At 48.5% G+C, this 23,486-nt stretch overlaps 1 protein-coding gene across 5 annotated transcripts in view; it reads left to right on the top strand.

Annotated features, from left to right (window-relative positions):
- Positions 1-23,486, top strand: part of RERE (arginine-glutamic acid dipeptide repeats) — a 143,050-nt gene that overhangs the window by 104,512 nt on the left and 15,052 nt on the right. For all 5 annotated transcript variants that reach the window (XM_015882641.2, XM_015882638.2, XM_015882639.2 and 2 more), the window contains one exon: positions 5,195-5,275. In XM_015882641.2, the coding sequence (XP_015738127.1) occupies positions 5,195-5,275 (81 nt within the window). The remainder of the gene's footprint in view (positions 1-5,194; positions 5,276-23,486) is intronic.

Raw genomic sequence — 23,486 nt, 5'->3', positions numbered from 1 at the left:
TTGTGCTGTGGGAGTGATTATGCTTAGCAGTACAAGGGAATGCCTGCACGTGTTACACGTCGCTTGTGCTCTGCAGGGCCAGGCCTGGGTTGGTGGCCTTCAGCCTGTGCTCTGGGTGCCGGCCTGAGTGTGAGGAGCACGGCACGGCTGTTTGTCAGACAGCTTTGCTGGAACTTGGGAAAGCAAAGTCAGGTTTTTGTGTTCTGCTGCTGCATTTGTACCCAGCCAAGTCCTGATCTGCACGTCAGCATGACGTGCACTGCAGGCCGCCCTCAGGTCGGCTTTCTCGGCGTGCTGCAGACTTGATCTCATTTAGCAGATCACACTGTGTGAGTGTGGCCTCCCTGCAGCTCCCCTGTGATTAGCGAGCAGGCAGCACTTTAATTCCCATTGCATGGCAGCACAGACAGCCTGGGCTTGCACCCACAGTGCTGCCCTGCCATGCAGCTGTGTGCAGTGCAGCAGTGAGGCTGCAGCCTGGAGTGCTGCTGGGGATGTGCAGTGAGACAGCCAGCCCTGGCTGACAGCAGGACTGCAGGGAGAGCAAAAAGGAATGCTTGTCGTTTACGTGTAATTGATTTCTTTCTTTTCGGTTGGTTTGTTTTCTTTCTCATCTGGGCTGCATCACAGAAACAGGTACAATAGCATCAATACTGGGAAAATAAAGGGGGCCCTTCAGGTGAGCAGTCTTATGTGCAGTCCCAGCATAAGTGGAGGGGTGGGCTGGCACCTCCAGGGCTGCATTTCCACATCGCTGTAAGGAGGAGAGATGGGATGATGAATCCACTCTGACCTCCAGAACGGCTGCATAAATACTTTATTGAGAACTCTAAGTCGATGTGTTTGTAACTGGTAATCCCGCTCTGCATGCAGGCTCATTTAGCCAACTGTGTATGCAAATGTGCTATTAATGTGTTTGCATCCAGTATAAATATACAAATCTAATCTGTTTATATATGTAATTTACACACAGCTGTGCTCACGCTCACTTAATACCAATATTTTCAGCGAGCGAGAGGTATCATGGGAGATCTATTGTTCAAAACAAAAGCTACCAGAGCAGCACCGTGGCAGGGGGATCATTATCATTTCGGGATCTTTTGGCATTCCCCTGAGGGACTCTGCTTAATGACTTGCTGTCTGTGTATGGCAGGGATATGGGATATGTATATGGGGCTCTGGTGGTTGCTGGGCGCCTCTGCACCTCCATAGTGCCCTTGTGCTGAGTGCCTTGTGTTCAGGTGGGTCCAGATGGGGAGGACAGCTGATTGTTTAGCACCATAAAGCCTTTCCGCTGGTGTATTCCTTGCAAAGGGATCACCTGCATGTGGCCCATGGGATGGAGCAGCCTCACCTCCAACCTGGGAGCCCCTGGTGCTGTAGGCTCAAGGCAGATCTTCCCTTAGAGATCTGGGCTGCCTCTGCTGGCTGGTGTGAGATGTGCACATCCCTTAGGTGGTTCCATGGCCTAGGGAGCTGCAGAAACACTTGGGGAAGTCTTGTGGAGTCTTTGCATTAAACAAGTTTGCCAGCTGGGTGATTTCTGCAAGCTTGCTGTGAACTGATGTAACCAACAGCAGCACAAGTATCTAATGCTAAGGCTAAAATTGCTGGCTACTTCAAAATTAAATTCGAAAAAACATTAAGCAGAGTTACGGTAGTGACAGGAAACAATAAAACAAAGGAAGTTCAGATGAGGTTGAAGCATATCCTGTTCTCCCAGCAGCAGGGCGTATTAAAGGAACACAGCAGGCCTGAATATAGGTTTTCCTTGACAGCTCGTTCCCAGTGGGCTGATCTCACAGGGTTTGAGGTGAGCTGTGCTGGGTCACAGCACTCATCCTGTACTCAGAACCCAGAATATCCCATTACCTCGGGACCAGTCCTCCCCCAGCACCAGGCTGCTTAACCACTGGGCAGTGCTTGGTCCTGCCTGCTCCTGAGTGCACAGAGCTCTTTGGATGGGAGAGCACCACAAACACCAGCAGCACTTTCTGCTGTAGCCAAGTTAATACAGTGAGAAAAAGCCCGTGAATAATGCAAATTATTTTGTAAGAGAGCTGGCATCTTCAGGCCAAACCACCTCTCTTGTCTTATGGATCTTATGGAAGCTATTGGGATACTTCTGTTCCTAGAGGACAGCGTGTATCATTTAACCTTATCAGCCCACATCTTTATTTGAGCTGTACACACATAAGCGAAATATAATGTTAAAACCCAGCCAAGCTTTTAATAAAATGTACTCTGCGTGCTGAAATGCAGCCAGCGTGCGTGTGTGATGTCTGCATGCTAAACATTGTTTGGGGCCAGCTATAAACGTGCCTCACGTTGAAGAGTTTTGCAGATGAAACCAAATCTCATTTTCTCTTCAGGCCGGCCATAATTTCTCATCCTGGGAAATTTAGGGAATCAAGATGCTTTTACGCATTGGGTGTTTATTTGCTGTTAACTATTAAAGCCCTGTAAATCTTCTTACCGCGTTTGCCATAAAGCTTAATAAGGTGCATTCAATGTGGGAGATGGTGACAAGTTGAGCTGCTGCCTGCCTTGCAGAGCGTGCCCTGCACCTATTGCTGCCATACTCATAAAGCAACGGTGCTGTTTGCTGTTCTAACTTCCCTTTGAACTTGTTGTTCTTGGATGAGGTCTAAAGAAGGGATTTATTATTATTATTATTATTATTATTATTATTAGAAAAATTGAAAGAAATCCGTATTTGTTGGATTAAGGAGGAACAGCACAAGCTCTGTTTGTGTGTTTGCAAACGTGTGGCATTACAACATGTTTGTCATTAATTAAGCAGGTGGGAGTCGTGGGAAGGGAATGGAATAACACATGGAGCCTCTTAAAGAGACTGTATTTGATCTAAACCCAGCTGAAGCATTACCTCAGAAGGGGCACAAGTAGCACTTCCACATTCACAGCTTTAACTCCTGTCCCCCCCATCTGAAGCTCAGGAGGTTTCTGCTTCAAGTTCTCCAATTGATGGAGCTGGTTCTTCTGTACCCGCTGTTATTCTGATGTGCTTTTGAAGCCAGCTGGGCTTCAGATCACCGCAGCAAACAACAGAACCAAAGTGGGAGCCCCAGTTCCCAGCTAAACAGGGGTGCTGCATTTCAGCACGCAGCAGCACGTTGTTCCTGCCAGGCTGTAATCTCTCAATAATGGAAACCCTGACGCATAACCTTAACTGCAGCTTTGCAGTGGCATTATCATCACATTGATAAACATGCCATCTGAGCTCTGTTAGTCAGAACATAATGGCTTTGTGTATCTTGTCATGATATTTGTTTCTTGGGATAAAATATGGGACCTGCACGGAACACATATGCAAACATTAGCATGCTTGTTCCTTGTTCTTCCCCGGTTATTTATAGCTCCCTGTTTACACATTGGAGCAGGATACTGTAGAATCTAATAAATTTTACTGGGGCTGTTGAAATTACAGAATGGCATGAGGAGAGCTTGTGTTCGGGCTGGTCAATAGCCATGGTAACCACTCCATAAACATCACTGTGGGCTGTCAATATCGACTGGCCCAGCGAGCCATGGGATTTCCTAATGCTGCTTCACAATGAGAATTATCCACCGTGTTTTTGTCAGCTGCCTTACGGATGGTCTTCAGCAGCAGCACAAGCAGCAACGCTGGCAGTGTGATGTTTTTAAGGGGTCGAATTGAAACGCTTCTCTTAATTCTTCCAAGCACAGCATTTGGATTCTCATACAATTCTGCTCTAAAGCCATTTCTATTTGACCAGAGCTCCCCTCCTGTGTAAGGCTGGTGGGTGCTGGTGTTGCCAGGTGCCTTCTGCCAGCACATGAGATATAGAGAGGAGCAAATCTGTGCTGCCAGATTGTTTGATGAGAGACACAGGTCACTGATGTGGTAACGATTTTGGTTGTTCAATATTGAAAAGCCCTTTGGAGCGCTCTGTGTTGTGCCTGAGCTGGAGAAAAGCAGTTCCTGCTGCAGGCAGGGGGAGAACTGAGCTGGGAGGACTGGAACAGGAAGGAAAACTTGGACAATACAATGTAATCCTTCTTAAAAAGGTGGTAACAGAAGCCAGGCCTTGCTAGATTGTAGATTTTTCTATTGAAGTTGATGGAGATGCTTCCTTGCTGTCAGTCCTTGCTCCTGCAGCTGAATGCTCATCCAGCTGGTGGGTGTGAGCATAGGCTGGCAGGGGCTGGGAGCTCCCTGGGAGCCCCAGGCATGTTCCTGGCTCACCCTGCAGCCCTACTGGTTTGGAGGGTCAGGGTTAGGCGAGGACAGATCAGCAGAAGGATAGAGAGGAGGTGGCAGTGCTGGGAGCTCAGCAGGGGCGCTGGGCCCTGTTAGTCGTGTTAACCTGTGTGCACAGAGATGTGGTCCAACGTGTGCTGAACCGACCCTGAGAGCTGCATTTCTGCTTTGGGCATTAGCCTTTTCCTGGTGCGTTGGGGCCGCTTACCAGCATAGCTTTGTAGGCAGAAGTTGGTATGTGCCGGTATGCACATTGCTATTAGAGCAGGGGCACGCTGAGCTCCGGTGTGGATCGTTCAGTCCCTTCCACGCCGTCGGGGCGCAGCCAACCGGCCCCATCCCGGCTATGGGCTCCACGGGCTCAGCCGGCTCATCCCCGGGCCGGGCACAGCCCTCACTTCCCAGCTCCGTGGGGCCGGGGCCGGGGGGGGCCGGGCCGATCCAGGCCGCCTTTTGCGGCGCACCCGCCCAGCCCCGCCGCGATCACATGCTGGGCGCCCGCGGCCGCCTCCCGCCCGGCCCGGCCCTCCGCTCCGCCATCGCCGCTCCGCCGGAGCCCCCTCCTCCTCCTCCTCCTCCTTCTTCGGCCCCGGGCTGAGCTCGGGGGTCTCGTCGGGAGCCGCGGGTTGTGCCGGTGGTGCCGGTTGTGCTGTCGGCCCGTCGAGCCGCGGGCTCGGATCACTTTTCACCCCGAGAAATCGCCGCTGCGCATTCGCCGTTCGTCGCTTCTTCCGAGTTGGGAAGCGCCGGGCTCGGCTCTGAGCTGGATGCGGCACCGACGGGAATCGGACTCGGAAGGGAATCCGATGTGATTTCCGATGTGATTTCGGCCGTGTCTGCTCGGATTTGTCCCTTCCTGCCTGCGTACGTGTGCGCTTCCCTCTGTGTCGCTCCGGGATCGCTCTGCCTTCCCCTGCTGACGTGCCCTTTTTTTGTTATCTTTTATCGCAGAAACGGTTCATTAAGGGGCTGAGGCAGTACGGCAAGAACTTCTTCAGGATCCGAAAGGAGTTGCTTCCGAATAAGGAGACCGTGAGTACACGCAGACTTTATGCCATTCGCTTTTCTGCTGCTCGTTCTTAAACTGTTCCCTTCCCACCCCAATTGAATCCTGCTCGCTATGAAGGAATAGGAGCGTCCAGCCGAGGGAAAGGGGCTGTGATTTTTGGGGCTGTTTGTAGGGTTTCGATGCGTTAAAGGTGTTACGTAAAGGAGTCGGTGCCGGACGGAGTCGTTCAGGCAGCACAGAGTGTATTTCTGGGAGAGCAAATCTAATTTTACATTCTGACATTATGAGGGGATAATACGTTTATGTCGCCGAGTCGGGCTCAAATGGCAGCGGGTAATTAAAGCAAACCTAAACCAAAACAGAATCTAATTGAATCTGGAAGAATGAGGTATGTGCTGCTGCTCCCCGACCTGCGCGCTCCGTGCTCGCGTTTAACTCTTCATCTCCTACACCGTGTGGGCAGCAAATGTGGAACTTGAGCTGCAGAACCACTCTGTGCTTCCCAACTTCACGCAGCCCCACGGCTGCCCAGCTCTGCTGGTGGGCAGGGAGCAGAGTGGGGCTTGTCTGGGGGCATTGGGAGGCTTTGGGAAGCCTGGGGAATCCAGTTTGCTTCCCACGAGTGCTGCTCGCCCAGTGTCTCTAGAAGCTTCGGTTTCTGTGCTGCAGGTGTCATTTAGCTGCTGGGTTTGGGAGAGCTTTGCTCGTGTTTGTTCTGAATTCAGAAGGCAGAAAGCAGAGCAGAGTGACTGTGTTATAGCGCTGTCAGTGCATGTATGTTATCCATGCTGGAGGTGTTTATTTACAGCGTGATGGAGTTGAAGCTGTTTGTGCTTTTTGTGTGGAACCTGGCTGGTTCCTGGAGCATCCCTGTGCAAATATTTCTAAGCCTCTGACAGTCCATAGGATGTGGCAGATCTCGTCTGGTGACGTGGTGCTGTGATATCACAGCTGTGCGTCAGTAAATGGTTAATGAGAGCGGTGAATCAGATGGAAGGGGAGGGGGCAGCAGATCCCGGGGTGCCTGGGCCGGTCTCTGCTCTCTGATTACATTGAGAACGATAGGAAAACCTAATTGCCAACAAGCAGGGGTAGATTCAGCTCAAGTGTTTGGTTGGGGTTGGGGCAGGAGGGCCTGGTGTGGGGTAGGTGACAGCTGAGATAGAATGCTTCATAGCAGCACGCCGTCAGCTTCAGCACTAATACTTAACCATGTATTTAGGACAGATCAATATGTATTTCAGAAGATATCCCGCTGACGGTGAAGTCACTGATGGTCATGAATGCTCTTTTAAAGTTGGAACTGTGAAATAGGGTTTTAAATATAACACATCTTATTGCAGTGGGGAAAAGGAGTCTGCAGAAGGAGGGGAAGACTGAAGCTGAGAGCTGGGGGGCACACGCCTGACCCCGCTTCTGCTGCGTGGCTTCTGCTGCTTGCACTTGGCTATCAGGCCTAAGGCTCTGCAGAAGGTTTGCAAGTGGTGTGAAATGTGATCCAGGCTGTTATTGCTCAAGTGTTAGATTTTTGTTTCGTTAAGCCTCCATTTTTAGCACAGGGAAGACTAAATATTAACTCGGAGCAACTGGGAGCCGTGTGCTGGTGCCTTGGTGCGGGTTGCTGTAGCCCCTGGTGGTAACTGGTCTACAAATAACCTTTGACCAGCAGCAGATTGTTTAATCTCTGTTTCCTATTTTTGCCCATAGGTTCCCTTCTGTGCTCTTTTAATTCCCACTTATTCCCCCCACCACCACCAAACAAAATTTGCAGCAGCTTTTCTATCTCGAGACACCAAGAATAAAGACAGCAGTAAATAATATCGTGACTGCCCAGCTTTGCTTTTCCTCCTGATGTGGAATGTTGTAAATTACAAGGCTGTGGAATGAATTTCTCTGCACTTTTTCTTCACGGCCAGAATAATTTCAGCTACTTTCCTTGTCGTTCTTCTGTCGCAGCATGAAACAACCCTTTAGAAATACCAGAAATACTGGAAAAAAAAGGCCTTTTTTTCCTGTTTAGCCACCGTATTAACATGAGGTAAATCTGTAAAGTCATTTATATGCTCACAGGAGAGCTGCAGCAACTCCTCAGTCCTGGAAAAGCCGCTTGAAAATGAGATGGGGACATTCTTGAAGTGACTTGCCCTAAATGGAAACCAGGTTATGGGTCATATGTTTTCATCTGTTAGGCTTTACCTAACTCGTCCCTGCAGTCTGTGGGGAGGGCAGGCAAAGATTCTCCCTCTCTGAAAAACCCATTGAAAGTTAAGTTTCCTTATTTTCAGTGCTTTCCTTTCAATGCTGCTTTTGCTGTGGAAGAACTCCTCCTAAAGCCTCCTTAAGCCCAACACTCAGAACATTGCATTAACAGAAGCCAGAAATTATACAACATTATACAGGAACTGGGCCTGTCATGTATTAAAACAAGTCGATGTTGCCGTAAAGGAAGTTTGAGGATTAACATGACGGTGTTTCTTTCATAATAGCAGGAGGTAACACAGCAGCTGTGCTGAGCAATGAGAATGAGGCCATGCTGTACACGTCCTCACACACACAGTGAGGGATGTCCTATTTGAGTTACACCTGTGCCTTTTTCCTCTCTGCAGACGTGTTAAGAACCCCGTGTTTCTCATGCGTACCCTAACTAACTTAACGTGTTCTTCCAGTGTTTTTAAGCACAATTAATAGCCAGCAAGGAAAGGTCTTTATGAAGAAAATACTACCAGCTGTGTATCAAAGCAGTATTTTTGCTGAGGTCTTTGCTAGCCCGGTTTATTTCAAAGCAGTTATGTGCAAGGGAGGTTCCCAGTGGGCATGGGGGTAAACAGCTGTAGCATTCTTTCTCTTCAAGCTTTTATGAGCAAGAGACACAGGAACTAAAGCTGCTCTTATCTGAGCGTGCCCCCTGCTGAAACAGGAGTGCTGAAGTTGATTAAGGAAAGCCGATGGCTTTGAGGCCGCATCAGTGTTAAGTGGGGATGTAGTGGAGAAAAGGTGCTTAAATACAGCATCTGAAACTTGCTGGGTTTCCACTGAACTCTGACTGTGGGTCTCCATCCTTCCCTGTGCTCCCAGATTGTTTCCTCTGATTGTGGCCTCAGCTGTAGTTGAATGGTGCTGCTGGGGAAGCAGCCTGCTCTCTTAGCAGCCCTCCTGATTCCTCTACCTGGTATGCCAGGAACTCATGGAGACGTCGTTGTGACGTGACTGGTCTTCATGAATTACTTCCATCCAGATTCCTGTGTTGTGAGATACAAGCTAAACAGCTGGCAGCAAGGTTTCCTAATGATCTCTGTTGGTTTTGTGTATGCTTTTTCTTCCTGTTTTGGGCTAATTTGCTAAAACTAGGTGAGACAGGATTCTCAAAGTGGTAACAGTTCTCAGCTATGAATTCTTCAGGTGATTAGTGAGCTACTTGAACGTGAGCACTGCAGAAGGACCAGCACCCATAGGCCTCTGCTAAGTGGGCTTACATGCCTGCAAGGCTGGGACTTGACTTTTTGTGTTCTTGTAAATAGCTTAACTCCGTGCCAGTGACATGCACAAGGTAAGCAGAAGCCTGGGTGCAGTTGGAGGAGGAGACTGAGTCACACTGTTGGCTCGCTCATGGTCAGGGCTGGCTCCTGCTCTTGTCCCCCACTGCAGGGCTGCAGGCTCCTAGGGTGGATGTCACAGGTTGCCTGAGCTGTTGGAGGCCACAGTCCCAGAAGAAAGGGTCTGATTGTTCTCTAGCTGGAGTTCTGTAATCCCATTTGAGTAGATGTGTCTCTGACCAGCAGAGCTCAGACTCTTTAGAGATAGAGGGGGGCATATGTGTGCCTCCCTTCAAGCTGCTGTACGTAAGTTTCAGGCTAATAACGTGTATCAGTAGGTGGCTGTCACATCTGCTGCATCTGAATAGGGCTAAGGAAACACAAGACCTTTCATGGGAATGGGCCCAAGTACTTCGAACCTTTTTTTATTCTAGCCTGTTTTTAAAACCAGGGATGGCACCTCCTTGAATGCCTTGATGTTCTCCGATGGCTCCTCCTGCACTCCCCGGTGAAGATTTATGCTACAGGGCTGTGCACATGGTCTCTTTGTTTGCTGGTCTCTTCTGGGCAGGCTGAAGCCCTGGGTGAGCCTGGTGGCAGATCAGTGAGTACAGGGAGCCTTTGTGCACACACACTGACTTGGGTCTCTGTCGAGCACATTGGCATCTTCAGGGTGTGTGAGGTTTGGTCACGTCCTTAGCAGGAGGCAGCAACACATCAGAAAGTTGCACCTCTGGGTGGGTGTTGTGCATTTAGCCTTGAGAGAGTCAGGGAAAATAGTGGCTATCGACTGCTTTCATTAGATCAGAGTGAGCAGTGTGCTCTGCTCTGTATGGAAGGACTACACGTCAATTTATTCTTCATGAAGAATATTCTCTGTTACAGTAGTAAAATCCCCCTGTCCAAATTCAGTGCTGTTGGGATTTATTTCTGAGACTAAATAAGCTGTCCTCTGTTAGTGTTAGGAGGCATCGTGAGCGCGCTGTGGGCTTTCAGCATAAACTTCTGTTTAATTTTAGATTGGGGTTTAGATAAACAGTTTTATTCGTGCCTCATTAATGCTTAATCTTGTTACATAATCCACACTATTGGCTTCCCTAGTGGCTCTTCAGTGCAGGGCATGCGTGTGGGGCTGGTGGGGTGTGTGTGCTGAGCAATGCCATACAAAGTGCTGGGGGCAAACACATGGCAGAGATCCTCCCTGGGTGCAGTTGTTCAGGTCGCCTTTCTCCTTTGATAGTGGGATAATTAGGTGAAATCCCTGAGTACGAAGCCATTAGTTCGCCCTACACTGACTTTTAGTGTTTACATTTTGTGGTATAACTTACAGTAGCTGAATTTAATGCTGTCTGTAGGATGGGCGTTAGCACCGTTCTCCTTTCCCAGAGGAAATATTTTGTTTGCTGGTGCATTCCCCAAACGATGGGATATTAATGCACCGCGTGGTCCAGGCGGATGATTATCTGACTTGTCTTTGCTGCAGCAGCGTTCAGAAAGGGGTGAGCTGTGTAAGCCTTTGCTGCCTGAAAGCTGAACCTTTTTCCTTAATAACTTGCTCTCGCCTCAGCGCAGGCAGAGCTGAAATTTTCCATTAGAGTTTGAAGTGACTGCCAACATAAACAGCCACTGCTCCTTTTCATTCCGGCTCTGCTCATTGCTGCTGGTGCTTCCATCGCAGGGATGATACAGATAGAGGGTTTTGTTCTTGTTACAGCATTGCATGAGGTGCTGAGCTCAGACAGGGGTGTCCATGGATTTGAGTGGTACAGAGCTAAAAGCAGATCAGCCGTAAGGGGGGTTCAGTCTGTGTGTTCACTGCGACTTGGCTTGTTTTCACAAGTTTAACTGTTAAACCTATTGCAAATGTCACCGTTTTATTGGATAATAAACCAGAAGGCTTTGAGAGGTCTTAAGAGACATAAGCGTTGTGGTTTCCCTCTGGTGCTCACCGTGCTGTCTCCATCTGGAAAGCTGGCCCAGGTCCTCCCTTGTTTCTCCCATTTCTTTTATCAGCACATTTTGGAGGTAAATATTCTTCTATCCTTCAACCCGTGCTGTGGGAAGGGCAGTTCTGCATTGCTGCCTGTGTGACCGAGGGCCAAGCTTCCATCTTCTGAGCCTCAAGGGCCCTTTCCCAAACCTTTGTGCCTCTCTGTTTCAGAGTGAGGGAAGCCAAAGATGGATATTACCCCACCTAAAGGTAATTAACAGCACAAGGAGCCTGACTGGGTTGTTGGTACCAGGCCCTGTGCTGGTGAGGAGCAGAAAAACAGAGGTGTGCTCACCATGCCAGTGGGGCACTCAGGTTGCATTCAGCACGGATAATAAATCAGCTCTGCTTGCACTGTGTTTTTTGTCTCCTACTTTACGAGATTGAAACCCATTGTTTATTTTTCTCTGAAGGTTTGGAGGGAGGTGGAGGAGAAAGATTGTTGCAAGCAAAAGAAGGCCATTAGGCGATTGCATTGTGTTCTGTCACAGAGCCAACAAGGACAGTTTCTGCTTTGTAGGGAAAAGTACAGTGTTGGAAGACTTGAGCCAAGCTAATTTGGGAAATTGATACGGAATCGTCTCAGTCTTTCTCTCAGCAGAGAAAAAACAAGGCTGCTCTGCCTCTTCCTCATTGCTGTGCTGCCTTTTCCTTACCTCTGTTCATAGCTCACCATCATAGGATGTTTTTAAAGCAGTTAAAAAGCATTAGATGTTCACATTGTGTTGGACCCTCAGATACTGATCCTGAGGTCCTATGAATCTCAGCTAAAAGAAATACGTGCCTGTCTGAGCGTTCCTGCCCTTCATTTTTGTGGCTGAGTCTTTCACTTTGGCAAGGTTCTTTTCCATGGACGCTGTGCACCAAACAATCTCTTGTTTGTTTCCCATCCAGTTAGTGACTGAAGGTATTAAAACTTAAAGATGGCTTCTAGAAGGCAAAAATAGAAAAGGCGGATGAAGCAACGGTGATGTTTGTGGAACATCCTGTGCTCGGGCAGTCAGAAGATTTGGGTAACTTGTCCATCTTATCCTGTCTGATGCCTGCTCCTTGTGTTGGCTTAATAGAGAATGGGAAGCATTTGTGGCTCAATGGCTCTGTTTTATGGCAAGTTAGTTTAATTTTTATGCATTAATATGGCTTTCTAAGATGGTGGTGTCCTCTCTGGGAGAAAAAGAAGCAACAAAGAGGCAACACAGTGTAGGCCTCAGGTTGGAAGAGCAGTGTGTGTTAATGGTTGCTTCCTGCCCCATATGGCACTCTAAGAACTATGTGTGCCTGTGGGGTTCTCTTGGCCTAACATCAGCCCCCAAATACATGATTCAGGCCTAAATATCCCATAGTATGCTGCTATAAGCGTGCTATGAGAGCTAGAGCTGAGCTGTTGGTTGAACATCAGGTCACCAAAGCAGGTTCCCTACAAAACCTTCTTCTTTTGAAATCCCATGTTTTTAAAGGTTGTAGGAGGTTGGGATGGAGTTCCTTTTGGTACTCTTTGGTCTCTTCTCCCTACCCCAAGCTTCTTTCTGTCCTTTTCCCTTCCTGTCCCTGATCTTCAAAGAAAGTGCAGCCCAGGTTACAAACCAGTTCCTTCCTCATGCAATTGGAGAAGTCCTCCCATTTGGTTCCTGAGCCTGCGTTGTGCCCTGCGTTGTGTAAGCACCAGAGCATCCCATAGGAACTCCTGATTGATTTTGCTAACTCTGCCCTTCTCTGCGGTTCAGAAACCTCTAATGGTCTGTGAAGCTCCAGGATTTCTGAGTCGAACAGTAGTAGTTATAAGAACCTTCTCTACTACATAAAAGCCTTAACGCTTTCCACATGCTGTGTTTTTGACCTCATGAAAAGCTGACCTCACACAAACTCAGCTTGGAGAGGAGCTGAGTGTCCCGGCCAGGCCCTGGTAGTTTTGTTGTGAGATTCCAGGGGGTGGGAGGAGGAAATAAGTCATGAAAAACTTACCGCTGTTGCTTCCCATCCATTTCCCTTCCTTCCTTTAAGTCTCTTAAGGCATCCTCTGTACCTTAATGTTAGCCTCTCCTGTTACAGATTTTGCCCACTGATAGTTTTGATGCTCAGGAGTGATGCTCTGTCATTTCAATTTAGCAGCCCAAGATGGGGAAAAGAGAGATTCTGCCATTGTCAGCACTTGTGTTTTGTTTTTAAAGCCCCAAACATGCTTTATATGTTGCCTGTGAAGTAGAGGGCACACCATATAAGCACCACGACCCCATAGGTTGAGCATTGGCTGCCTGGTGCTTTCTGGTCTGCACAGCATTCTTTGCATCCACTCGTGTTTCAGTGTGTCTTGCAACTTGGATGTCAACAAGGACTGTGCTTTCTGCTTAGGTTTCCTTTCATTGTGTTAGAACGATATATTTGCAACGTATAATGGCTTAGATAATGGAAGAAGGTAATTTGCAGAGATAAGTGGTTTTTTGATCTTGACCTCAGTTTTGTTCTGGGGGATTTAATAAACTTGCAGATGCAGAAGTGATTAAAAACGTGCCATAAACCTTGCACACTCTGCTTGCTTAAAGGGGATATGGAAAAATGCATTCATCCCCATTCCCACTGTTGCATTAGATCCAACATGTAGAATAACTCAGTGGGTTGCATATCTACACTTTCACCTTGTTAGGATGAAGTGGCATGGACAAAGGCTTTCCACCTTCAGCGCTGTGTTAGAGTTGTATTGATTTAACAATTCCAGCTCATGTTCTTATTCTGTGCCATTTGATGTGATGGATTTTTGTTGCCTGGCTTTAGAACATTCTTTTGTTGTGAGCATGAGAGCTTCTAAAAAGAATTTGTCTGCTCACCGTGGGCACACAGGTCTCCTCCCTACCTCTCCATTATTTATATCCTTGTAAGGTGAGTAATGTTTTTGTTTCAGAAGAATCTCTATGTATCTTGCACTTGTAGCCTTTCAGAAACGCTGCAAATGGTTTTCAGCTACAGGACGAAAAAGAGGGACCTGAAGTCTCGGTTAGATTTGAGCAGAGAGTTTTAACCCGTAGCTGTCCAAGATGTATTTGGATTCAAAGCATTGAAACAAAACATGCCAGGAAGGAAACCACGGCACCATGGTGGGATTTGCTTTAGACGAGTTGTGCTTAATAGACATGTGTCTGTTGTAAAGAGGCTGAAGGGGGCTGTGAGCTGCTGGTCATTAGGACTGACCCCACTTGCCTCTCTGTATCTTCAGAACGTTCCTCCTTAGAGCATATTAATAACGCTGCCGAAGACAAATGAATGGGGTTGTTAAGTATTGAAGTGAAAACTGCCCTAGCGTTTTCCCTCCTCCTCCATTTACTTCCATAGCGCTTATCCTGTGTTTACACAATCTTGAGTCATCGCTCTTCAAAAAGAAAACCCACCCTGCTGACATTTAGGAGTTTTGCTGTGCAAGTTTTCATTGCTTGAGCACTTAAATGATACGTAATAAATCCGCATGGGCTGCCACTGTGCTCTTGGTTTCATACATGTCTGTCGTTGCCAAACCAGCCTTAACTTTTTGTTCTTTGGAATGACTGAAGTGTAGCTTTAACCTTTTCAAATGAACTTCCATACAAAAGATATGGGAAATTCTTAAGCTCAGGCTTCACATTGTGTATGATTTCTGTAGTTGCCATCTCATGGTGAGAACAGGGGAGGAGCCCTGCGGGCTGCAGATAAACAGCCATCCTGGCACGCTGCTCTTTGGGCCCGTCCTTCCTAAAGGTCACGTTGGAGAGGAAGAAGAAAAGAGAGTGGCTGGGTCTTCTTATCTGAGGAATAAGCTCTTTGGGCTGCAGATTTTGGGGTGTTTTTGCTTTGTTCTCTCTCTGGGAATGCATCATCGAGTGCTGAGAGAGTCCATTGTGCAGCTCACTTCACAACCCTCTGCTCAGCAGCCTCCAGCATTTGCAGCTTTCCTGGGGCGGTAACAATCCCTTGGCCAAAGGAAGGCTCTTAGGAAGAAGCAGTTCCTTTAATGGGGATAATGTCTGCAGTTGAAGTCTTTGCAGATTGAGCACACAGGGGACGACACAGCTCTCCCTGCTCATGGATGGCCGTTGGTGGCCGTGCTTTCCATTTTGTTCCATTAGAGGAGTTCTTGAAGGGCGGTAGGAAAGTAAGTTAGATGCTGCCAGAGCTTGCTTGCCTCTGCATTATTTCCCCTTGTCACTGTAATTCATGTTGACGTTGCCTGCTCGGGGGCTGCTGGCTTCCTGGCAGCTCCAGGATCCATCAGCACGGACACACGCCTGCTGCAATGCTGAGAACCGAGGCTGTGAGCACCTGTGTCTGCTGAACAGAACCAGTGTGCACCCATCAGTTACATCCTTCAATGGGTTAAAGAGCCCTTTGGTAAGGATGCTTGTACTCTGTTTGATTCTGAAGGTCTGCATGGGCAGGATGTGGGGTGAGCAGTCAGTGCTGGCACACTGCAGGCTGTGCACCCACTGGGGCTCCTCTGGGTGCTGGGTTTGGTCCTGGTGAGTGAGCAAAACTGCAGAGAGAACTGGATGGTGAACCACAGAAAGGCTTTGTTTGTGTGTGTGACAGTGAGGATGGTTTTGAAGGCTGTTCTGAGACTGCTTTGCCTGTAGTATGGATGAGTTGGGGGAACATGAGGAATGGGAAACTTGCTTTACTGCTCACTGTGTCCTGAGTGCTTTCTGTTGGGAGCAGGCAGAGCTGGGTTGGCAGCAGCTTCTGAGGAGGGAAATGCAGAGGAAGAAGGCCTGCAGTGATTCTTAGAAGCAAAGCAAAGCCCAAAGTGAATACACATAACCAGTATAAGAGCCCCATTTGAGTTTGGATTGGATGTGGTACAGCTTTGGACCCTCTGGGGACTTGGAATTTAAAGTGTCCTGTGGGAATTGATGCCTCGTCCAGCTCCCCTTGTGGATGTTCCTGCATCCAGGGTAATCATCTGCTAGGAGTGACTGTAAGGGAATTAACTGGTGTTAACTGAGGCTTTGCTGGGCTTTCTTACTGGGCGTTGGGTCTGTCATTTCCAGCGTGCTGCAGGTAATGGATCAAATCGAGTGACCCATGCTGTGCCTCGCAGCGCTTTCACCTTTCCCCACACGTAATCTCTTCAGTAATTCAAACGTCCTTACAAGTCTTTATACCCATACGGTAAATAACTGTTCTTTCTGATTGTTCCTTCTTCAATGGAAAGCAATCATATGCATAGGTATCTCTTTGCAGCGTTCAAATTGCAGTTAATTTTGCTTTTAAGCACCGTGGTCTCACTTTCAGCTTTTCAATGTGGGCAGATTGGTTGGCACACTTATTCAGAGGCAATGTCATTTGTATTGGATGGGGCTACTTTTAATGTTTAAGTATGGGGTCAGTTAGCTCCAGGTTCCACTGCCCCCTCCTTGGTACATGCCACGGGTCCTGTGCCACGTTTCTCTCGTCCTCTTCATAGGCAAACCTGCCTTGGTTCTGATGCTGCTGCTTTTGAAGGTAAGAATGTCTTTCAGGAGGGGTATTGCCTGGTGGGTTGAGCGCTGCTGTGAAAGTTTGGCTTGCAGGATATGAGCAGAGATTGAGCCCTGGGGTGCACACACACAGGCTGTGGCAGGGAAGTCCTACGAGAGCAGAGATGGACTCCAGCCCATCCCACTGCAGAGCTGAGCCATGGCACTCGGACCCGGAGCAGTTGTTGATGCTTTTATACGGTGTAAAATATCCAGTGCAAAAATTCCTATGTGCCTGAGTGAAATGCCAGGTGTTCCTTGGGCCTCTGCTGCCTGTTTGTGCATGAAAGATTCATGGAATGTTTGAGAGAGATGCTAATAACGCTGCTGCGAGGCTGCCACAGGATAACACAGAAAGTGATTCCATTTGTCTTAATGCACCTTTTTCTGTATTTCCCCTCTTATTTCTGTTGTTGGTGCCATTGGAGCTTATGTCTCCAGTGCTTGGTTTTCTGTTTCTTTGTGCTATCCTAAGCTGGCAAGGTTAAGCCTTGCAGTTGGCAGAGGTTGTGGTTGGCAGAACAGGATGCTGCCAGCCCAAAAGCTGGACAAGCAGGTAGGGAAGAGTTAAGCTGCACAGAAGAGCTGTCGCAGGGTAATAGTGTTGCTGTTGAATAACTTGAGGTGATGAATTGTTTGAAGCGGCAGATGCATTTTAGGGGCTGAGATTGCTGTCACTGCTCTGATTTGCTCCTAATTAATGGAGAACTGCGCGTAAAGCTGAGAGCATTCTTAGGTTATTGAATATTTCATATGGAAAACATAGAGTTTCCACGTTCAGAGAGACTGGAAAGATGTCAGCCACCGAGGATCTCCTTCGAACACTTTGTTTTAGAGCACAGTCCTTTATGCCTGCATGGAGTCACCTGGGTCCTGTGGTGTGCTACACAGCCTTGTGATCCCTAAGCTGCTGCTCTGCCATGTCACCCACCAGTGCTTTGCAACAGACGTCCTTTCTGAGCCAGCCTTCATCCTGCACGCTGGATGTGCATGCACACAGAGGAACCCATTGCTGAAGGGAACATTGGCTTGTGCAATACATGTGTTCTCCTGGTGTGTTTGGCCTTGAGCCCAAGCTCTGCCTTCATAAATGTCGCTTCACAAAGGGAAATCTTTCACAGCTGGAAGCAGAACGTGTCCCCCCATGTGGGTGTCTGGCAGCCCCCATCTCAGACTGGCACTTGGCAGCACTGAATGCCCAGCATGAGCTATTTGCAGCACAGAGCTCTCCCGTTGGTCTTTGCCTTTGAGGAGTCATAATGGCATTGCTGTATGAGCCCACAGGTCTGGTAGGGCCATGGAGGAGGGTTAATGGCTCCTGAGAAGGGAAAGAGTGAAAAAGTGCAGTGGGGAAGCTTGGTGGTGAATAGGGAGGAAAGATAGAATGTGAGCATTCTGTCCTGTTGGAAGCTCAGGGTGCTGCTGTGAGCAGCTGTTTGTCTTTGTTTGCACATAGTGCAGCTTGCCCTCTGGCCAACTTGGAAACATTCATCTCCCAGCAGCTTTAGAAACGTTGTGGCTACAGCTTATCGCTTAAAGGGAGAATATCCTTTTGGGATGTGCATGAGGATAAACGGACTCCAATAGACTCCGTGTTTATGAAGGAGGCCAGCAAGTGTTGTTGTAACCTCTTGGTTGTTGTTGTTCTTTTGAAGTTCTCAATTGTAAGTGCTTCTCCTTTGGTTTCTGACAGCTTGATTGCTATGTGAATGCAAGCCACTAATTAAACTGCTCACTCACTGCCTCCTGGTAAGCATCACCAGGCTGTGAGCAGGGAGGACTGCAGTGCTGGGGTGTGTGGAATACCTGACTGGGGCCTCCCTGGGCTTCCAAGGCATGTTGGCACAGCCTGGCCTTAACAGCAAAGAAATCTGGGGCCCTTACTGATCCAGCTGCTCATTTATGAGCTGGTAGTGAGAGACAGACAGCGAGCTTTCCCACTGGTGGGAATCTTGGGTTCTGCTCCTGCCTCTGGGTGCTGCTGAGAATTAGCAATGCCTTTCACTTCTGAATTCACATGTATGCATTACAGTAAGCTGCAATGAATTGGTCTTTCTCGTAACGCTTTGTAACTCCTACTGTTGTCTTTTAGTTGGGTTTTGCTTGCTACAGGCTTCTTTTCTTGACAGAAAGCAATTGAGACAGAAGGAGCAGCAGTAACCGAGGGATAAGCTGCTTATGTGGCACCTTTTTGTGTTTGATGTCCTGCCTTGAGAGCTGTATTTCCACTGTTGCTCCATAAACAGGAAGAGCTGGGAGCACCCCGCGCCCTCTGCACTTCATCTAGAAAATCTCCTGCTTTGGAGGAATGTTCTTGGAGAGCAGTAAAAGGAAAACAGCTGCGCAGGGATCGGATCCGAGCGGGCTGAGTCTGTTTAAAATCAAGGCTTAATGATGGGGGTGGCTGTCAGAGAGCTTTTGTTTGCGGGCAGTTTGTTCCTTTGTGCATAGCAGACCGAGCAGGAACCCCTCTGCCTGCACTGCAATGGTTGCACCGGCTCCTTCAGTGCTTCCAGGTGCAAAGTGAGGGTTGTTGGCTTGTTCAGGTGCTGCTTGGCTGCCCCAGAAGCTTTGGTTAGAGGTCAGGTTGAGCTGTCTCAGCATGGGGCAGTTCACATCACAAAGCAACTGGTTGCGAAGGCTCCAGCTGCAGATAAAAAGGGATGGCGGGTTCTGCTCTGTCTGCATGATTTCATATTTGCTTTCCTCATTAGCAAAAAGGGTCATTTCATGTAGTTTGTTGCCTCTTGTGTCATTTTTTGGTATTTTCTGAGCGCTGTCTGTTTAAATACGGCTTCAGTAAATGGCGAAACTCAGCAGCTCCCCTATGGGCTGTGAGCTGCAAAGGGCGGAAGCTGCATGTCAGTGCAGATAACGCTCACGTTTGACAAGCCAAGCCTTGTGTGATTCATCACAGATGTGTCTGGGAAACCTGAAACATCTGCTCCGTGGAGATGGGAGCACAGCAGTGTACAGTGCACCGGGGGCTGAGGTTCCCAGCAGCAGGCCTTGATTCTCATTGCTGTATTGAAATGAAAGCAATTACAGAATGCGACGTTCAGAACACAAATGACTAATTCCTTACTTACCATTCAGCTCTTCTCGCCCTGTTAAAAGGGGAAAATCTGATAGAACTGATGGGGTTTCCATCTGGGGATGGGAGTGGGTCGTTGCTGGGACAGCTGTGGACCTACAGAGCCATTGGGCTCACACATCTGCCTGCAGAGGAGCAAAGAGGGAACCCCTCTTTTTTGATAAGCTAATGCAGTAATAGAGACACAGGTAAGAGTGTGAACACCTGACTGAGATGCAGGGGCATCAATCTCCTTGCTGAATATTACAATATGACAATTAATGTTTTAATAGTTAAAAGCAAGTGTGGGACGCTGCCGTCCCTTCACCCAGGGTGTCACTTTGTGCCCAGTGTGCCCATTTGCAAATTGATCTTTCATTTAAATTAATTGAAGTTGACACATGAGCTGCAACAGAACATAGCCTATTCTGAGCTAGAATTACCAAAGTCTGCCAGTGTTTGGGGTCGGTGTGAGCTGCTGAGTGTGCTCAGCCCCATAAAAGCCATAAAGCAGAGCTGCTGTGGTCGAGGGAAGCGTTCTCATTTCCCGGCAGCCATTACGTGCTGCAGTACAAAAACACATTTTTTCTTTAACAGTCTTTTCTTAAGCTCAAAAATGGATTCCCCTCCAGCCACTGTCATTCAATTATCACCTCAGGAAATGCACAGATCTAACTGATGATCCCTTTAAAGCAGCTGCAGTCCTCCTCCCCTCCCACCCTTCATTTCTCTTCCCGCTCCAGTCATTAAATGTAACGCCGCCGATGTATATTTTATGGGGTGACCCTGACGGCTGTCTCTTTGAGGGTGTGCGGAGATAATAAGATTGTGCATGTAATGAAGGACAGATAAATAGGAGGATGTTTACGGGATGGAGTGCGGTCGCTTTAACAGCTTTATGGCTTGCTGATGCACGTCTGCTCTCTCGTGTGTGCACCCACGTGAGCCACAGCCAACACCTTCCCCTTGGATCGTGCATTGCTGGGATGGAGCAAATAAGAGCTCCCAGAAATGTGGGTAAGAGAAGCTGCGAAGGGGCAGTGAGTAGAAAACAAGTCCTTAACAGATGTGGATAAGGCGAGCAGGTGCTTAATTCTTGGGCTGTTTTGATAACCTCTTAATTGATCCAGCTCCAGAGAGAGCCCTGCCTGGCATACCTGGTGGCAGTGCTGGGGAGCTGCCGTGATGCTATCTAGAGAGGATCTAATAATTAGTCATGGATGCAGCCAGCAGCCTGCAGTCCCCTGGGGATCTCAGGGCCTCTGATTAACAAAGAGGAGTCTCTGGAGGAAGAAGCCGTAATTACAAAGCTTGCTTTTCCTTCTGGCATGACATACAGCTGGAAAGAGAGGGTCAACAGCTTCCAGCTGCAGCACAGGCTCAGAACAAAGCAATGCCAATTGTGCAGAACTGCTCAAACTGGTGCTTCCAACCCTAGAAACAAGGAACAAGAACTGGTCACCAGGACAGTTAGCAAAGGGTCCCTTCTGGGACGTGCTCGTTATCTTATTTCCTGCCAGGATATTGCAACCTGTGATTGCAAACAGTGGAGAAAGTTAGCAAATAGGCTGCGTGGAAGTCAGCAGTTAAATGTGGCACTGAGCCCTGATATGGACGTTCTTTCAGGCTGTGCACAATAACGTTTGGATTCCTCTGGTTTGCTGAAACCATCCGGCCAAGTGGTAGGAATGAAACAGGGATATTGACCCAAGAGGAAAGCAGATTGTATTGAGGGCAGAAGGGGGGCTGCCGAGGAACAGGGATGAGCCTGGCCTGGTAAGCCTGGTGGTGATGGCTGCACTGTTTGCCTTAGAAAGCCTTGCTTAGTTTCTAATTTGCTTTTTGCAGCATTAGTAAGGTATTGCTTGGCTTTAAAAGCCTCTCTTAACATTCCACTAATATTTCAGGTTATGCTGTATTGCGATGCAGGCATTAATCAGTGCTCCTGAACAGGCTGCGGAGACTTACTGCTTAATTAGAACATATGCAAACCTATTTGTCACAGCTGACAGAGCCACGCAGACCAGGTTTCGAACTGCAGTACGCAGCACTATGGTTGTGTGGCCCGTGTGCCCGGGTGGTGATGCTGGTGGTGATGCTGGGGCTGTGCAGTCCAGGAGAGGTGCAGGATTAGCTGTAGTGGCTCAGTGACATCCCAATGTGAATTCATTAAGACCACAGCTGGACAGACCCCTCTGCTCTGCTGTGGCTGCTGGTGGGGCTGTTTGGGGGAGCTGTTGTTTACCTTTTCTGTTTAATTACAGCCTCGTTGCCCCCCCCCCCCCTCCCCAGTATTTTTTCTCCTGACAGAGCTGAGCTCTGGGGAAATTAAAGTGCAATGATGATGTTTGCTCACTCTGTTAAAGCACAACAGATACTTGAAGGTAAGTTGGTGCATTTGTGAGACTGCTCTATGGGAGCGGTGCTGCAGCAGGGCTCAGCCTTTGTGTACCCAAGGCAAGACTAAACACAAACACGGGGCACAGCTTGTACTGTGTGCTGTGCATTTGAAAAGCAGTGATAAGTGAGAGAGCAGGGCATGCTGCACTGCTGGCAGTTTGTTCAAGGCGGGGAGGAGGCAATAAGGGCTGCCCTGGGGTTGTGCAATGTGGCTGGGGTGCGTGGGCTGAGCTGCAGGGGCTGAGGTTGGTGGGAGATGTAAGAGAAAGGCGGAGGGGTTTATTGCTGATAGATGGGAGTGTGATGCTGGGGAGGATGGAGGGTGTTGGGAACCTGCTGGCCAGTGGGTTCGCAGCATTTCTTTCCCTTTAAAGACAAAGCCTGGGACGTAGGGAGAAGATGAGCTGCAGGGCAATGTGCTGCTGCAAGGCCTCATGGTGAGGTGAGCTGAGAGCACCACAACAAAATGATTGTTACGGGCAGTTCGTGTTTGTGCTTCTCTGTTTGCTTGCAAGCAAAAAAACATGGGCTAATTTGCAAGGCTGCCTTTTGTAAGCGGGCCTTTTGATCAATGCCCGCCTGTGTTAATGTTTCAGTAGGCTATTGATTTCTGCAACAGCTTTTGTTCCCTGAATTGATGTGAGCCGGGGGTTCGGCAGCGCACGCTCTGCATGTTTGATTAAAGTTCATTTGACTTCTCTTGCAGTGAAGCTGGGAGCTGTTTTCCTCCCGTCGGTAGAACCGAGGCTTTCCCGACGTTTCCCTTTGTGCTGAGCTGCTGCCACCCGTGCAGCCCCAGCGAGCTGCTTCTAATCCAGGCTGGTTTAATCCCCCAGGTAGACAATACAGCATTGGACAGCCAGGCAGCTAATAAGATCTGGCGTGGAGTCTTTGCAGAGCAGCGTGTTTGTGTGTGTGTAGCACTGGCATCTTGTGTTCGTGCTTCCCCTGTGCCTTCTGCTGCTGTCTGTCGGGAATTTGAGTCACTCGCTGATAAGGGATTGCAATGGTGGCACAGTTCATCGTTGAATAAACTTTGCTTTCAGCTTTATCTGCGCGGTTGTGAGTGCGGTTCCGAGAGGTTCTCAGGGAGAAGAAAAGTGCTGTGCTCACAAAAATGGTATTTTTCATAAGTACGCACCATTTCTTCGTTCTTTAAATGAGCTTTTTTATATGATGCAGTGCAGGCGTGAGTTGTTAAACTTCCCCTGGGACCTGATGGGTTCGCCGTGTGTAAATAGAGCTCAAATAGGTTCCCGTTTCCTCTTTTATGATGGGAGGAAAACAGATTGGATTGCACCCTGCCATTGCCATATGTCAGAGGACACGTCAATTCGCCGACATCCAGACGGAGGATTTACTGAGCTGTTCCTCCGTGCTGGCACCTGAGCTTTGCTCTCCATGAATTTATAGGTATCGTTTGGAAGAGGCTTTGTGTGCAGAGCAGCATTGCCCACGCTTCTCTGCAGAGCCCTGCGTGCCTCCTGGTGCCAGCGGTGCCCCAGCACAGCAAGCAGCACCAGGCAGACATGGAGCTGAAATGGCACTGCCAAATCTCAGCTGCCTCTACCAGAAAGCAGAGCGGTGGCTGTGCTCTTTTCCTGGCGTTTCTATTTTCAAATGAGGCACGGATGAAACCCTTCAAGTGTCTCAGATGTCAGCAGTTAATGTCTAGAACAACATCCTCCTTTTGTCTTACAAGTGTTTCGGCGGTGCAGATGTTAGTTACGGCTGTAATTGCTTGTTTGAGGCCCTTGGGAG

The sequence above is a fragment of the Coturnix japonica genome, chromosome 21 (assembly GCF_001577835.2).
Source record: "Coturnix japonica isolate 7356 chromosome 21, Coturnix japonica 2.1, whole genome shotgun sequence".
Classification (NCBI taxonomy): Eukaryota; Metazoa; Chordata; class Aves; order Galliformes; family Phasianidae; genus Coturnix; species Coturnix japonica.
The sequence above is the reverse complement of the archived record's forward strand: the minus strand, read 5'-3'. Positions and strand labels throughout refer to the sequence as shown.